The 18,053-nt window shown below is 33.2% G+C and overlaps 1 protein-coding gene across 1 annotated transcript; it reads left to right on the forward strand.

Moving 5' to 3' along the window:
• The first annotated feature begins 1,918 nt into the window (after nt 1-1,918).
• Nucleotides 1,919-11,712, forward strand: LOC126776901 (uncharacterized). The gene is made up of 5 exons (XM_050499763.1): nt 1,919-2,014; nt 2,101-2,267; nt 6,570-6,741; nt 9,614-9,709; nt 11,575-11,712. The coding sequence occupies exons 1-5, from the start codon at nt 1,970-1,972 to the stop codon at nt 11,710-11,712; spliced, it is 618 nt and encodes a 205-aa protein (XP_050355720.1). The 5' UTR covers nt 1,919-1,969.
• The last annotated feature ends 6,341 nt before the right edge of the window (nt 11,713-18,053 follow it).

Below are 18,053 nucleotides of genomic sequence, written 5' to 3' on the forward strand. Positions count from 1 at the left end.
TTTCGACCAAAATGCGCAGGGCATATTATAGTGTACAAGGTGTGCGTAAACACAGGTGCACCCTGTATTCCGTCACTCTTGTAATCCGATAGGCCGGCAATCTGACAGGAGCAGAAAGAGTTCATGCACAGGACCAAAGGATTTCTGAGACACGGGAGTGTACACACTTCCAGCTTCCAGACTGCTAATGAAAATCTTCCACAACTGACCGACCCGACCTGGGGTTTGAATCAATGACTTCCGCATCTGCGACTTTATGTCTAGTCACTAGACCATCGAGGCAGACAATTACACAGGAGAGTGTGTGCGCCGGTTCAGCTTCACTCTTTATTTCCAAACAATAGATTCATGGGACGGCAATAGCACAGCTAACTTCTTGTCGATACTGAGTCTCGAAAGAACGGATTTTACGATGATGTTGATAATCATCATGTTTTTGTGGAAGAAAAACTTGTTAGAAAAATAAATATAATTATTGTCGATAAGTAATCTTTGGAATCGATGTCAGTAAGTAAAGGAATATAACTTAGTGGTAGGGCGTTAGGGCGGGTAACATATTCTACCGCCAAACAGCAATTCTTAGTATTGTCGTGGTCCGGTTAGAAGGGTGAGTGAGCCAGTATATAGACACAACATAGCATCTTATTTCCCAAGGTTGGATACAAGGGATGTAAGGAATGATTAATATTTCTTACCGCAACAGTCTATGGGTAATGTAGGGGCTACCTATGTTACAAAAAAATTAATTAGACGTATGAATATGATTAGTTTTTCAATATTAAGAAAACCATAGATTATCAATATTATTCTATAGACAAATTGAAAACTCATCGTAAAAACACGACTGTGAAATATTCTGACATTTCATAATTGCGTTTAATAGGACCAAGTATAATTGCAAAGCTACTTATGTCACATAAAACTCCATATAGTTTTTTTTATATAATAATTATAAAATTTAAAGGCACACGCATCAAAAGAGCGTATGTCTTATATATATGAGTCGTAAGTCGGTTTTTATCACTTCACTTGTAGGATACCGTATGATTATTAGAATAGCACCTTGTTAATATAGTTGTCTTACTTTATAACATTTTTTTCATCTCTTATAGGTACCTCTCCCATTTGGTATTGCGGATTCAACGTCAGAGGAAATTACCGATTTCAGGATCGAACCGAAGTGCGAGGCAGTCACTAATAACTGTCCGAGATTATATATGAAATTAATTTTTTTGATATACATATTAATTATATAATTAAACTGACCCGTTCCTTCGTACGGATGAAATAAGGATTTTATTTATTTCAATTTTTCCATCTGTTTTCATGATCTTTTTTTTTACATTCTGAACCATTCAGAGACCAGGGGTGCCAGGGTAACGACAGAGACATAAAACCTCTTCTCGTTAGTTTCCAAAGTTGGTGGCGCATTGGCGATACAAGGGATAGTTAATATTTCTTACAGTGGCAATGTATACGTGTGTAATTAACATCAAATGACCCATTTTTCAACGTGTCTACCTATTTTAAATAAATAAAAAATATGAAGTGTCGGTTAATGTGTAATGATATTTGAAATCGACATGAATTACCGTTGAGTATGGCTTTGTGCTTGCTCATAACACAATGATTCCACTGGCAAACATCAATTACAATACATAATCGGTCACACGTGACATAAAATATTTAGATCTGTCGTCGTATTGACGATGTAAGAAATAAAAGACTTTTTTTTAATTACTTAATTTAAAAAGCAAACAAAAATAATCTACAAAGCAGCACAAATAACTTGCAACCATAATGGTAGGTAAAGTTATAGTCAATAGCCCTTTTTGTGTTATTTATATTTTGTCTATATACAGTTAATTTGACAACCTGTCATTTATTTTTCAAACGTGTAAACATATCGTACAATAGAAAATTATGTATTTAATTTAATTAAATTTACAATGTGTGACGAACGTCGATCATGGTTTCACGGAATAATTATGTTTTTCTTTATTTTATGTTAGCGGTAAGGTTTTTTTCTTATCTATATAATGAATGGTTATGACTGAGATTTTATGAAGGTAATATTTGCTCATGTATTTTTCTCGCTAGTGGCCTTCAAGCTCAACGGATTTAGATACGCTAGATGCCGATTTCATTAATGAAGAAAATTGGATGTACCGTAATGTGAAGAGACCATCAAACGAAGATTCATTATGTCAACAAACGCATCCCACTAATAGAGATATTATTAAAAGAATTCATGCTATTCTACCATTGTAAGTGACTTAGCATTTTATCCAGATCAAGAAGTGTGTAGTTTCGTTATTCACTTATTCAATTCCTGCTCAGCGGGAATTTTAGGGAAACTGGGTATTGGGTCACCGTCTTGCAATATGGTGGAATGAGCCTCAAACCTTTACCTCAAAAAGGAGAAGAGGCCTTAGCCCAGCACTGGGAGGCTGTTACTAAGTTGTTAGCAGAAATTTTGACAAACTTAACTTAACTTTAAATACCGACACCCTAGAATATTTACCCTGGACGCATACAATAACAACATATCATATCATAATCCTATCGGTCGTATGTGTCGCGCATATAACAAAATTTTTCTCGAAAAAGACGCGAATGATGGTATTGACATTTTCAACAATAACCTAAATCTATTTAGAAAACAATTGGTTTCAATATTTTCAATTAACAACTAATAATAGTGATTAAATCTATTTTCTTATTCATTATTTAGTTCCTCATTTCAACATTTCATAATTTCATTTTATTTTTCATTGTCATAACTTGTTCATATTTTTCTGTATAATTTTTTCTTTTCATCTATTGTAAACGTTTTTTGTAAAGTGTACAATGTATTCTCAAGTGCTGATGTTACTCGATTTTTATAAGTGAAATATTTCGTCTACAATCTGTGTTCACATAGTTGTTGGGTTATAACTTAGCTTGCTTATAATGTTTACTTATATATTAAATGTGTCTTTAGTTATAATCTGTTTTGTGGACCATAAATAAATAAATAAATAAATAAATAAATAAACGCAAACAAACAGACATACCTAATAAACAATATGTTGTTACTAAAGACTAAGAAACAGTTGTTTATATTTCTTATTGTCTTTGACTTATGGTTAATTATGGATTCCTGGTGCGAGTAGATTGTTTTTTATTCTATTCAATATTAATTTATTTGAGTATCCTAACTAATATTATGAATGTGAAAGTTAGTTTGTTTCTTACGTTTAAATACTCAACCGACCATCATGATTTTTTGCATAGTTTTCATTGGCACAGAAAAGAACATAGGGTACTTAACATCTGAAAAACCATTTTACAAACGCTTGCAAAGCCCGTGGCTGAATCAAGTCATGTGTATTTTTCTATATACTAAAATGTATCTAAATTTTAAAAATTTAAGCCTAAGAACTTACGGAGCGATTTTCTTCCGCGCCCGCCGCGGGCCTGCGGCTTATGCAGAATGCACATATGTATGTAAAAAATTGGATAAATTTCACGACACGTTTTACGCCCGCAACGTGTGCGATTGTTTGCGGATCGTGCTGTACCGGCGGGCAACTAGTAGAACCACGTGGGTGCGGTCACCCAAAGCTTCGGCGTGCTTCAGCGGGGGGCGCGCGTATAGGAATCTTACGTCTTTTAGTATAACTGCTCGTTTTGATAATCGCCCGCGAAGTTTGCAGGCGATAGCCGCAATCGCGATGTCCGCGGTAACCAAATACGACCTGGTCTCGTGAGCTTAGAAATAAAACACCTGTTCCGCCACCGCGGCGGGCGCGAGAGAAAATCGCTCCGTGAGTTCTTAGCCTAGCTCGTTGAATGATAATCCGCTTTGTATTTGTTTAATTACTTGTTTATAGTTATTACGCTCTAAATGAGTTCACTAATTATTTATTCGTATCATGCAAAACATCACTAATAATACGAGCAGCTGTAAAATATAAATGTGTAAATATATAATGTTGTTGAACAACGTTTAAAATTAATTTTAAGTTCCAAATTATGAAAATATCGCATTAGTCAACATGATATAATATTAACTAACGTAAAATATTCGGTTAATTTAATTTTAAACTATGTCTGGTAATTTTAATACAATTTGAGTAGCTTAACATTTGTGCGAGCGAATTTCATGAAATTCACGTTAGCGGACGTCGGTAGGCGTGTTTATGTTTCATTACCGGTAAAACGTTCTACTTTAAATAAAAAACGGGTCGAGTGTTAATGCTTCCATGTGGAACTGGCCTTTGTTTCAACCGGAGACACAATACTACTGAGACACCACTCGAAACCGCTGCCTAAACACTGACATTTTGACGTGACCCGAATTTCGAAGAAAGATACCTTTTTTAATATGGAAGCTTTACTTTGTTATATTTTTGGTATTGTTTCTGTTGTAAATATATACAGAATAGCATGATTAGGTACTTTAGTGTTACATTTTGTTGTTATATCTGCTGCGTCAACTATTAGCTTCGGGGTAAACTTTTTCTTCAAACAGTAATACATAAGTCAGAAAAAGATCACTTCTGATCGTCTGAACTGTTCACTTGTATTTATATACATCTATATGATTATATATACGTAAATCATGATCGCCAATAAAGTTAGGAGTCAGATCTTACGTCCCTCGTGTCTGTAGTCGTTTACTGGTGGTAGGGCTTTGTGCAAGCTCGTCTGGGTAGGTACCACCCACTCATCAGATATTCTACCGCAAAACAGCAATACTTGATATTGTTGTGTTCCGGTTTGAAGGGTGAGTGAGCCAGTGTAATTACAGGCACAAGGGACATAAAATCTTAGTTCCCAAGGTTGGTGGCGCATTGGATGTGTAAGCGATGGTTGACATTTCTTACAATGCTAATGCCTAAGAGCGTTGGTGACCACTTACCATCAGGTGGCCCATATGCTCGTCCGAGTGACTCGACCACCCTTTAAAGCGAATACACAAAACAAAACCGAACAACAATACTAAGTATTGCTGTTTGGCGGTAGATAATGTTATAAGTGGATGGTTCCTACTCAGAAGGGCTTGCACAAAGCCCTACCACCAAGTGAATTTCGGCTATTGTATTGTTGGCTATTATTTGTGATACTACAAGAAGTAGGAATTGATTATTCTTACTACAACATGCAAAAAGATAACAGAAAGTGTTCAAATAGTCTTTGTTGCAATATTAAAAAACTCTGGACTCTTTGCAAAATGTTTTTTTCGCCGGTTCTTCTCAGGTCAGGATACTTCTTTTCTGAAACGGTTAGAGTTTCTTACTTGACAATCAATAAGTAAATGTAATGCTTATATGTTGAATAAAGAATCTTCATTTGATTTTATATTACATAATACTACCAGTATGGGATTTCGACCACGGGAGTTATAAAACAATAAACATAAATACACTTTAGCACGACACAGTTATCAAACCCAAAAAATAGGTATATGTCGTTGTATAATCCGCGCGCGATCAGATTGGGATGTAACCTTTAGGATCAAACGCGGTTCAGTCGGTAGCGGTAGCGTCGGCAAACTCGAGCCGATATTCGCGGTAGGATGTTTCCTTATTTAATTAATAGAAGATTAATTTATATTATTTTATTTTTTAGATAGATAGTAAGTGGAAAGAGGAGTAAAATTTTGAAAAGTCAATGATAAATTTTTTTTTGGCTGTTGAACATACAATGACACCCCAACATATAAACCTACTATATAATATACCTATAGACCAATTCATATTTGGCTTTGCCGTATTCGGATAATTATCGTTCTGAACTTCTTTGTTAACGCTCCTTCGTTCGAGACCTGTCATTTTCGATTTACTTTAATCCGTTCCAGATTAAATACTGAAAATAATGACATATTGAATAGGACGATTGCATAAAGTTGAAAATTGATAAAAACTTAAAAAGGTTCTCTGCAGACAAGCTTCATAAAATCTAAATTTTTGAAAAACTTTATGGTGCTCCTCACAAAACTCCCCTTTAAATTTAAAGGCTATGTGTATGAACGGTAATCCGTTGATTGATAATAAACAGTTAAACAGTATCAGATCTGGATCGAATTATATAAAAAAAATATCATTTTAATGTTGGAATCTTTAGAAACACAACTTATTTCCAGAAAATAACAATTTTGTACTGTGACGTGTAGTTAATTCCTAGATTTAGTCTGAATAGCTCTAAAATATTTGCTATCATGTATATAAGACAACTTGAATATTTTACGGCGAACGTATGAATAACAAATGGAAGCCGTATTAAATCTCGTCTGGTTACAGACTTATACGATCCCTTGAGAATAAGAAATTGTCTTTGTGCTTCGAAAACTAAATACCTCATAATTTCATCTCGCATTTTATTTCATATTTTTTGGTGAAAGTGACGTTTTTTTGTTTCACGACTATTATATATAATACATTTGAAATAATGAACGGTGTTCTAATAGAATGTTTTTCGTAGTAAATCGCTATGAATGGAAATTGAATTCTGCAAATTTGAACACATTCGAATATCAATTTTAAAAATATGTGAAGTAATGTTTTTTTTTACTCGTATTATAGTTTTGACAAAGATCATTCGAACAGCGAATTTCTCCACAAGTTCCGAGCGTCTGTGTACGCGATGTCAGAGGGGGAGGATTTGCTGGATCGGGAAGCGGCATTCTATGCAGCTGTTCTAACGCCCCTGGTGTTTCTGCAAAATTATAGAGACTCTTGGTGTCTTTTACAACGGGTGAGCTTTTTTTTTATTTACATATTTATTTTGTTTCGTTCGCAAGTAGTAGTGGTGGTAGGGCTTTGTGCAAGCTCGTCTGGGTGGGTACCACCCACTCATCAGATATTCTACCGCAAAACAGCAATACTTGATATTGTTGTGTTCCGGTTTGAATGGTGAGTGAGCCAGTTTAATTACAGGCACAAGGGACATAAAATCTTAGTTCCCAAGGTTGGTGGCGCATTGGCTATAAGCGATGGTTGACATTTCTTACAATGCCAATGTCTAAGGGCGTTTGGTGACCACTTACCATCAGGTGGCCCATATGCTCGTCCACCTTCCTATTCTATAAAAAAAAATAAAAAAATCCGAGTACAATTACATCAAACATATTTAAAAACAATAAGTAGCGACACTAAATTGTATCCTACTCGATGCAAGAATATAAAAGTGACTTTAGCTCTCTAGATAGTGTTATCAATTATTTTGTTATACAATTTTTACTTCAATCAATCTAGTAAAAAATAAATAATGTATATTTCACATAATAGAATATTAACTGCCGTATCAATAAGGTTTTATAAATAGATACCTCAAGCATTTTTACATTTGTCTCTTTTATACATGCAAGGCTTTTTAATAATATTAAAAATACATTAAAAAAATATTTAAACAATAAAAAGGCGAATTAGTATTAATTGTTATTAATCTAAGATATTCAATTATAATTGTAACAATATTGAGGTAGTCGTGTCGGTTCTCTTCGGTAAGAACATATTGTTTTTATGAAGTGCTACAGATGCTCGAGGCTGAATTAGATGCTGAATGTAGTCTAATTAATCTTCTAACCTTTAATTAATTTTAATATAATTATTAGTTACATGTTGTAACTTGTAATGTTTGACGGACCGGTTGGCGTGGTTGGTGGATGCTTGCCTTTCACGACGATAGTTGTGGGTTCGATTCCCACCCCTGACAGATATTTGTGTGCATAAACATGTCTGTTTGTCTTAAGTCTGGGTGTAATTATCTATATAAGTATGTATTTACAAAATAAAAATAGTATATGTAGTATATCAGTTGTCTGGTTTCCATAGTACATGCTCTGTACAAGCTTTATTTGGGATCAGATGACCATGTGTGAAAAATATCCCAGGATATATTATATATTATGTAATAAAACGAGTATATTAATATTGTTCTAAATAGACATATTATTTTTGTCAAGGTCACGTTCAACAGGCATGTCGTGCCAGGACCGATTTACGTCAGAGGAAAACATCTCGAAGTTGTTTGTGAATATACTTGCTAGGCCATTTATACAAATTAGTAGGATGTTTATAGAGGAATTTGTGTTTCTTTTTGCAAAATTTTTGGAGACAAATGTTATCATCTTGGACACAAATTCTAGGTAGCTCAGATTATTACCTAACTAGCTGGGCTCGGAGAACTCTTGAAGGATCCAAGAAGGAATGTGATTAATTAAATTAGTTTTTCTCAATTGGTTGTATTCTGGTCGCGTATGTCGTAGAATCGATGGCCGTTGGAGCTGATAAATATTTAACTACAGGTCGAGAATCATTAATTGTTGAGTATGGTCAGTTTAGGGTCAGCCAGATAAACTCATGACTGTGTAGCTTAAGAGATGATAGATACCTGGAAAGAGACCCTGTAAGCACTCACTTCATTACTCACCCGTTAAATATCACAACCAACTTATGGTGATTTACTATTTTAATGTAAATGTCCCATATAAACTTCTAACATTACACGAACGTTTTCGGTGAATTTCGAGTTTGTTCATACAGAATAGCTACAGGTTTAACATTCCTTCTAGTTTACGAGAACTTCACCCGAAACAGTATAACTTATTTGTCTGTCACTAAATTCGAATACGGAATCTAGAGATAATAATGCAACCGTATATGCCGGCCATAAGAGTTTCGAGACGGTTAACTTGAATTTTTAAATGGATGAAAATAGGGGGTTCAAAAGGGAGGTTTTACGCCACATGACCCGGACAAGTAAAAATTATTTATGCAGGTTAATTGCCGAATACACTTAACGCATCATATAATAAAGTATTCATTTTGACAGTTCAAACCGTTTTTTTAATTATAAAAACGGAGAACACTTGTGTGTTAATATAACATAATAATAATAGTAATTAAATTAAACACACAAACATAAAACATTAGTTGACATATGAGTTACAAACTGTTTAGCTTATGTCCTAAGGTATAACATTAAAATTTTAGTTTTGCTTTAATTTATTCGGTGACTGAAATTCACTATCCTTCATGGGCTATAACCTATGTTAGGGATAGTAATTTACCAACACCCAGGTTGGTAAATTACAATCAGGTGAGCAGACAAATGTTATATTGATCTTTTTGTTGATTCTAATTCTAAATACAATATTACAACATTTTAACCTAGCTATAAATATTACTAATAAAACTAAGCATATGACGGTTAGATTTTGTTTTAATCATTATATTGTTGTGATTTTGATTATAAAATAAGCCTAATCGCTTGTCGTAAACTAAATATGAGTAAAATTTTTTTAAATATTTCCTTAAGAAAAATGGCCGAGACTCTAGTGGTTAGATTAAAGAAATCTCAACGAAAGGTGCGGTTTCAATCCCTAACAATCACCATTGAGTTTTCAATTTTTTTTAAAGATTTCATCTCGTTTACGGCGAAGGAAAACATCGTGAGGAAACCAGCTTGAATAAAATCATCATCACCACATTTGTATCTACCAACCCGTATTAGAAAAGCTACCAGAGAAATAATTATTATATAAAAATATGTAAATGTTAAATAAAAAAAAACCACTTAAATACATAAAAGGAGAAATATAAAATCGTTTTATATTTGTTTCCAGTTCCATCGCGCGTTGCGTCTCTACCAAATATCGCATCCGACCGAGAAGCGCTCCGCTCTCAAGTTACTTCAGAACTTCAGGGCTGTAAATCATAAGGTACATATGTTTATTTGCTTAACAAACTTTCGTTTCTATCTGTATGTACGTCTCCATCGATCTGTGAATATTCGGTTTGTGTTTGCGAGTTGTGAATTGAAATATCTGTTTTTGCTTTACATAAGACGGCTGAATGTTTCTTATTTTATTTGGAGTTTAATGGTGGAATATTGAGGGAAGGGAGGTGAGGTCTTGTCTCATGGTGTCTCTCTTAAGCGACCAGATTTCAAAATCTATGGAGTCGTTTATATGCGTCATCATAACATTGGATTCATATATGCTTTATGTCTATGTATTCGGAAACATTTTTCTTCATATCACAATTAAAACTCTTGGCAATCGTTTCATCACAAACACATGAACACACACACAAACACACTTACACTGATACGTATGATTTTTCTCTCGATTTTTCAACAATGTCAGAATATATATCCGACGATAATGTACGGACTGAATGATTGATTCACGAGTAGGAACTAGTATGTAATTCATTCGAACTTTTATTTTTGATGTGAGAGTTCTTAGGCGGCGATTCGACGCGTCAGGTTTAGGCACATTTTGTTACTAGAGCAAGACGAAAGATATGATATAGAGAAAGAGAAAAGTAACAGCTTATAAATTTCTGACTGGTCTAATGTTTCCTCACCACGAGTAGAATGGTCGAAGCTTTACACGCGCCACACCATGCAGTTTGTATATCTGTTAGTATCTGACTGAAATCTCGCAACTGATTCTTAAACCCGTTCCACCCAATCGTTTGAGCAAAAATTGTATGCTACTATAATTAAAACAATTATATATACATAATTTTATTCGATCATTAATAAAACAAAAGCTTATGTTTTAACACGTTTTTTTTAGTACCTCGTTACAAGATTTAATTCAAACAAAAAACGTTTAAATAAATTTAAATTAAAAAAAAACAGCAATGCTAATTATTTCAAGTAAACAGCCGTTAAAATGTAAATTACTCTAATCATAGGTGTTGATAAAAATAATTACCACATTGGTGGTGTTGTACACTCACGACAACTTCGCCATGGCAACAATCAAGTCAGCCAATCGGATCCTTTTATTGTTGTCGTCAGATGTCGCTGACACACGCAGCACGTTGTTGGTGAATACCATAATCTAAATTATAAACTGAAGAGTGTTTGTTTGAAACCCTTATATTCAAAATAATATCTATAATATGGGTCGGTGAATTGGCAAATGAGGCTTGTCACGGTAGCATGCGAAAGCGATCCCGTGGCGCTCCTCGTTAAGACGGAAAGGGTACCGCTGGTTTTTTAGTGGATATTCCGATGTCCGAATTGTTATCGAAATTATTTGAATAATTTATTATAGCATTTACTCTTCTTTTCATTTATTTTAAGCTTTTAGAAGTGATAAAAATAAAGTTGTCTGCTTTCGTGTTCCCTTTTTGCTCCGAAGCGATCTGTGACAAGATTTTCTGATTGACACCTGTTTATTGAATAATATAATATAAAGAGAACCTTTGGCTTATTATTGTAATATTTTTTTCCATTATTTCTTTACGTAATAATAAATCATAAATCAGTGCGGATGAGGCGTTGTGTTGAACAGACCTGTGACACTTTTCTCCGTAGACAGGCTTTCGCGGGTCATATTTATCGGTAACGGTAAATCGAGCAACAACGTATATCTCTTCAATGATTCGGTTCATAAACACAAAAAAATGTACGCCTATATATTTACATACATAAAGATAACATATGTATCTTTATGTATGTAAATATATAGGCGTACATTTTGTATACAGAATGTATACAGACTCATGGAGTACTGAGAAATAAGTTATTAAGACGGTTTATAAATAATCACAAATTTATGGTTCACAGGTTGTCACCATTGTGTGGGAGTTGCCTGGACTCTCTTCTTCAAGAACAACAACGGAAGCATTGGACTTTGGTGTCGAAGAGCTTCACGAAAAAAAGGACATCATTTACATAAAGGAGCTTATTAAAAACCTTGGCTAATAAAGTTATTATATATTTTTTCCAAATAGGTAGTTATTTTTGTTCGATAAACCCTAACTACATTTATTTAAATATGTGCCAATGTATACCGTTATATATTACATTCAACTAGATCTTATGTAAGCGAAATGAACACGTCATGAAAGGATCTAGATTCTAGTTCAAAAATTCAATTTCAAAAAGCAATGTTCTACCGCAGACTGCCCACAAATATTTCAAGCTGACACTGCGGTTATTACGCTAAAAAACGTGTGGATATATAGGGACTCGTGGCGACGGTGGGCACTCGGTACATAGAACTGGAATGAGACGGAAGTGAAAAACTTAACTGTGACTTATATTGAGCTGTATTTTACATAGTAGTTTATGAAAAATATATATGCTTATATTATATTTTTTATATATATGGTACAAGCATGATTTTCTATCTGTCGTAAATGTGATGAAAACCAAGTTACTGTGATGATGCAAAGATGTTTTTTTACAATGTGTAACGTTGATTTCCACGAAACGATGTCGCAAGGTGCTACATTACGTTACATAATGGGCTTATATATGGCGACCCTAACCCTTAAAGAAAATATCACCGTTACAAATATGTTGATGGCTTTACAATATTTGACAGAATTAAGATTAGAATACTGACTAAAATTTTAATTATCTTTTCTGAACAATTCTTTTTATAATATAAAATGTTTAACGGTTTTTTTTGGTAATAAATTTAACCTATGCGAGCCGCAGTAGTTGTGATTTAATATTTTTAAAAACGAACAAAGTTATTTTAAATGGCAACTGTACGAAACAGTAATTAGAATTATGGCAATTCTAATATGGTTTCAGTTCTTCGTAAACGACCGATTAGTTTTTAGACGATGCAACTTTTTAATGAATATTGCGTTTCTGACGTTATATAAACGAATGGGTTGCAGGTGGTTACATAGTACATTTGAGAAATTGAGCAGTTTCTATGCATAAGGACGAGTGAATGCTAATTTGTGGTAATATACTTAATTGCTATTCTGTAAGAAGTCACTTAATTACTCATCCATGAAATGTAACAACCGACTTATGGTGATATACTATTTTGATGCGTGTACTCATGAAATGTTATAATTATTATGGTCAATGTCGCATATCACTCTGAGATTACACGAGTAATTCGGCGAGTCTCGAATTTATTCTAACAAAATAGCCCTAATATTCTGTCTGTTTGGGTATTAACCCAAACAGATATTAATACTAAAAGTATATTAGTAGACAGACATTAGACAGTATATTAATACTAAAAGTAACTTAAGTATCATATATTTCAATTTATGAAAGGAACTTCAACTTCAAAGTAACAAATTCAATTGTCAAAGTCCTTCGTCGAATAAAATTGTAGGTTTCGAATAAAATCTATAAATTTCTTGGTATGAAATCGCATGTAAGCGGTGCATTAGCCGCACTGCTGCTGTTGCACGCTACATCACCGCCTCGAATTTGCAGGGTGAGCGCATTAGGCTTGGCTGAAGGCTTGGCATCACTGAAAGCGTTTGTAAACCCACTATCAGTAGTCCCTTTGATAAAAAATATTAAATTTACCATTATTGAGTAATACACGGATATTTATGAATGGAGAATTGATATTAAATCAAACACATGGAATTTAACATATCATCGTTATCGTAAAACATATATGTACGTTAAATATTTAAGAGTAAATCATGTAACATAAATTATTTGTAATAATAATAATATTCTTACTTATTTATTACTGTTTAATGCTAATTTATGCAAATATATACAAATATAAATAAATACTTTATTGAAAGAACAATGAAAGATACACAACATTATATAAATGTATTTATACTAATGTTCGCAGAGTGGTCAAAATTATATCATAATAATTATTGATAAAAGGATATAAAATTGCATCGTTAGAACATTATGTTTCTACTTTTATTTCCATTTTTTTTTATTAATAATAATACACCAAATTTCATCAATAGCTATACACCAAACAATTAAAAAGTAAATCGATTGACAAATGAAGAGAAAATAGGTAATGATCTGTTTTGCCTTTGCATATTTAAATAATATAAAAATTGCAGATTTCTTAAAAAAAAGAAGTTCGTTAATTTGAAACCGCCATTTTGTTGGCGGACAATGTCATTAATTTATTATTGGCGCGATTTGTGATTAGTTAAATGAGTTTAATTGTTTTATTTTGGATTTTTAAGAGTAATTGAGTGAGTAATTTACATCAATTTGGAACTTGATGTAAATTACTTGGGGATTAAATTTGTATTAAAATCAATTTGAGGTTTTTATAAGATCAGTTTTTACTTTCGGATGCTAAAAATATAATAAATAGTACTTTGACAACTTAAATTAATTATATAATCTATGATCACGCTTGATGACAACTAGAAGGTTTGTCTTTTCCCTTTTATGAACCTATCTTTATAATGAATTATATAACAACGAAATTATACAAATCGCTGTTAATAAGACTATATCTTTAGTCTGTCGGCCATTTTACCAGTTTAATAAAGTGGTGCAGGTGTGATGACGGATGCGATGCTGCGGACTGAGTCTCGTAACGACAGACGAAACGACTTTATTACATTATATTAACAAAAGTAGAAAGATGAAATTTACATCATAAAATTTATTAACGCATTATTTTCGTAGTATTTGTTTTTAAATATGTGCATATATAATGGCAACATCATGCTACAAATAAAATTGTATTATTTCTCTGTTCTACGCAGATGCTGTCTACCGCAAAACAGCAGTACTTGGTATTGTTGTGTTCCGGTTTGAAGGGTGTGTGAGCCAGTGTAATTACAGGCACAAGGGATATAACATCTTAGTTCCCAAGGTTGGCGCATTGGTGATGTAAGCGATGGTTAACATTTCTTACAATGCCAATTTCTATTGGCGTTGGTGACCACATACCATCGGGTGACCCATATGCTCGTCCGCCTTCCTATATATATAATAAATTATTAAGTGTAGGACATACACAGAACGTGAAATATATAAGTGTATTTGAACAAACATTGTTCTACAAAATGATATGACGAACATGATTAAGATTAGTTACATGAATTCTGGGGTCTAATTTTTTTGCAGACGAATATAGATAAATGAGTAATATGAGATTATTATATTACATATATAAATATTAAGTAAATCATCAATAGTACAAGATTTATTAAGGAAATGGGACATTGTAGACTATTTGGTAGTTGCTGACTATCAGTTTTACAGCTGTTATGAAAAATATTCATACACAAAATTTTGAAAGCGATTTTATATTAATAGCAAATAAATATATATATATGTCATTATTTTGTTATTTCTGAAAAGCGCACGGAATTGAAATTTTTTTTAACGAATACATAAATATTCGTTGGGAAAATTGTATTAATTTATTAAATGTCATAAAACTAATTATTTATTAAAATTAATTGTCAATAATGACATTATTTAAAAAAAAAACTAAACTACTAAGTTATATTAAGCATGATACGCACGTACCATAGCAGTAACAGCCTGTAAATGTCCCACTGCTGGGCTAAGGCCTCCTCTCCCTTTTGAGGAGAAGGTTTGGAGCTTATTCCACCACGCTGCTCCAATGCGGGTTGGTGGAATACACATATGGCAGAATTTCGATGAAATTAGACACATGCAGGTTTCCTCACGATGTTTTCCTTCACCGAAAAGCACGAGATGAATTATAAACAGAAATTAAGCACATGAAAATTCAGAGGTGCTTGCCCGGGTGTGAACCCACGTTCAATGGTTAAGATTCACGCGTTCTTACCACTGGGCCATCTCGACTTATATCTTGCCACTGGGCCATCTCGACTTATCATAGAAATAAATAATAATAATAATGACAGACTTCCTGTACGGGTAATATAACCAGAACTGTCACGAGGTCTAATTTTTTATTTCCATTGTGCTTGTTAGCTCACTCACCATTTATACGAGCACATAGCATTAGGAAGTATTGCTGATTAGCGGTAGAAAATCGATATTCTCATCACTCATCTCATCTCATCACTCCCACATAAGCCTGCACAAAGCCTTATGGTTAAGCAATAATTAATACCTAAATATCATGATAACATCATATATCATGATAAAATGTGATGTTTCTTTTAGTATTAACTGTTAATTTGTTTAAAAATTTAATAAGTTACCTTTTGTTTCCGTTTTTGTTTTCTGTTCTTTATTAAAATATTATTATTTTCTGATTTTATTTTATTTTTGATTTGTATATTTTGTAATTGTGTTTGTGAATGGTGTGTTCTCCTGTAATCGGTTATGCATAGTTAGTTTTAAGTTAATGTAAAAAGTGATTTGAATGTGTTTTATGTACAACTGTTGGAGATCCAAATAAATAAATAACCGCAAAATTGTGAAAAATATATCTAATACATTAAATATTAAATTTATATCATGCGTCTGCTGATTAAGAACACGACGTTAAAACATTTTTACTGGTAGTAGTTGTAGGTCTGTAATTCTTGGGACATCTGTGATAATAAAAACGATAGTGAACAGACACTCCGACTCGTAAATTTAAGTTTGATCGCCGGCGTTAAAACATTGTAAGCCGTCGTGACTGTAATCACTACGATGTTGTTTCTGTTGCAAGATGTTCTTTACAAATATAATTTTATTATTTCCATCTATGTTAGACAAAAGAAACAATCTGACAGTGTCCCACAGCTACTCTTGAGGAGCATTTGAAATGAATATTTGTCCTGATTTTTTTTAAATTAAGAATAGGAAGGCGGACGAGCATATGGGCCACCTGATGGTAAGTGGTCTCCAACGCCCATAGTCATTGGCATTGTAAGAAATGTTAACCATCGCTTACATCACCAATGTGCCACCAACCTTGGGAACTAAGATGTTATATTCCTTTTGCCTGTAATTACACTGGCTCACTCACCCTTCAAACCGGAATACAACAATACCAAGTATTGCTGTTTTGCGGTAGAATATCTGATGAGTGGGTGGTACCTACCCAGACAAGCTTGCACAAAGTTCTAGCACCAGTAATTGTTGTAGCCCGCGATCTTCGAATTAGGTGTACAAATCGGATCAAAACGTTCGTTGTTAAATTTAAAATATTAGATTTTGTTAAAGTCATCATTTCAGTCAAGTTTGTTTTTAATAATTAAATCAGAAGCGCAGTTTCTTTTTTATTCGCATTGATATTCGTCAGGACATAATAGTCGATCTGCCCCCAAGGCCAACAATTTACGTATTTTGTTTTGATCACAGCGAGCTTTCATGCCGTATATTATATACTTATATAATAAAATTATAATAAATACATTATAGTGCCAGTAATGCTATTACTAATAAGGCACAGCTTTAATTAAATGATTATCACAAATTAATACATATGACAAAACACGACACTAATTTACGTCACTTGTCTTATAAGTTATGTAAGTGTTAAGTTAATTTAGCAAGTCGTGACATGTTGGCCAGTTAGTTGTTAACTTGCTGACTCGTCCCAGGATGCGAGTATTGTTTGAGGACTTGACGGTTATTAGGTTACAGAGTTGGTATAAACATGACTACCTCGTTTAGCTTAGTGGCTTGATAAAAGGCAGTTCCGTCAAACTTATAAAAATGGGGATTTTTTGTCAAAAAATTCAGTAACAGTCCCATCGGATTTTGAGAGTGAGGGAATAGAGTGCTTGTGCACATACCTTTGTACTATAATCCTGCGTAATTGGCTAGTCTACCTTGAAATTTTCCGCTTTTGCCGAAATCGATCAGGAGGAAATCAAGAACATCATCATATACATGAGTGAATTAACAAATATTATCGAGAAACAGATCGAAGGGTGAACCAAGGGTATCTGTTAGAGCCGAGGCCCAGTGGATACAAGCTTAGATAAGTTGCGTGAAAGAATCAATAGCATGTTAAAAATACTTGCATGTTTTGTAAGCCTATTTTTAGGGCATGTTTTATACATATGTTAGCCTAAAATATTCAAAATTAATTTATGTAATTACTAAAATAGTTTCAAACACTTTTATATGTAACATAGGGGTTTTTTTCTGAAATAAAGATTATTATTATTTACTAATATTATTATTCCTAAGCAATTTTGAATTGATTTTCTCATCAATTATATACATATAATTATTAAATACAATTACATTTCCGCATTCTGTAGGAGAAACAACGAGCTCCAAGCTTTTTTTATTATTAAGCCTTTTATAACCTATAATTTCCAGAATAATTATAACTACTTTACGAGGGCATATGAATAGGTTGCTTTTGGAATAAGTTTAATAAATAAGGAAAGCGTTGA

The sequence above is a fragment of the Nymphalis io genome, chromosome 21 (assembly GCF_905147045.1).
Source record: "Nymphalis io chromosome 21, ilAglIoxx1.1, whole genome shotgun sequence".
In the NCBI taxonomy this organism is placed as follows: domain Eukaryota; kingdom Metazoa; phylum Arthropoda; class Insecta; order Lepidoptera; family Nymphalidae; genus Nymphalis; species Nymphalis io.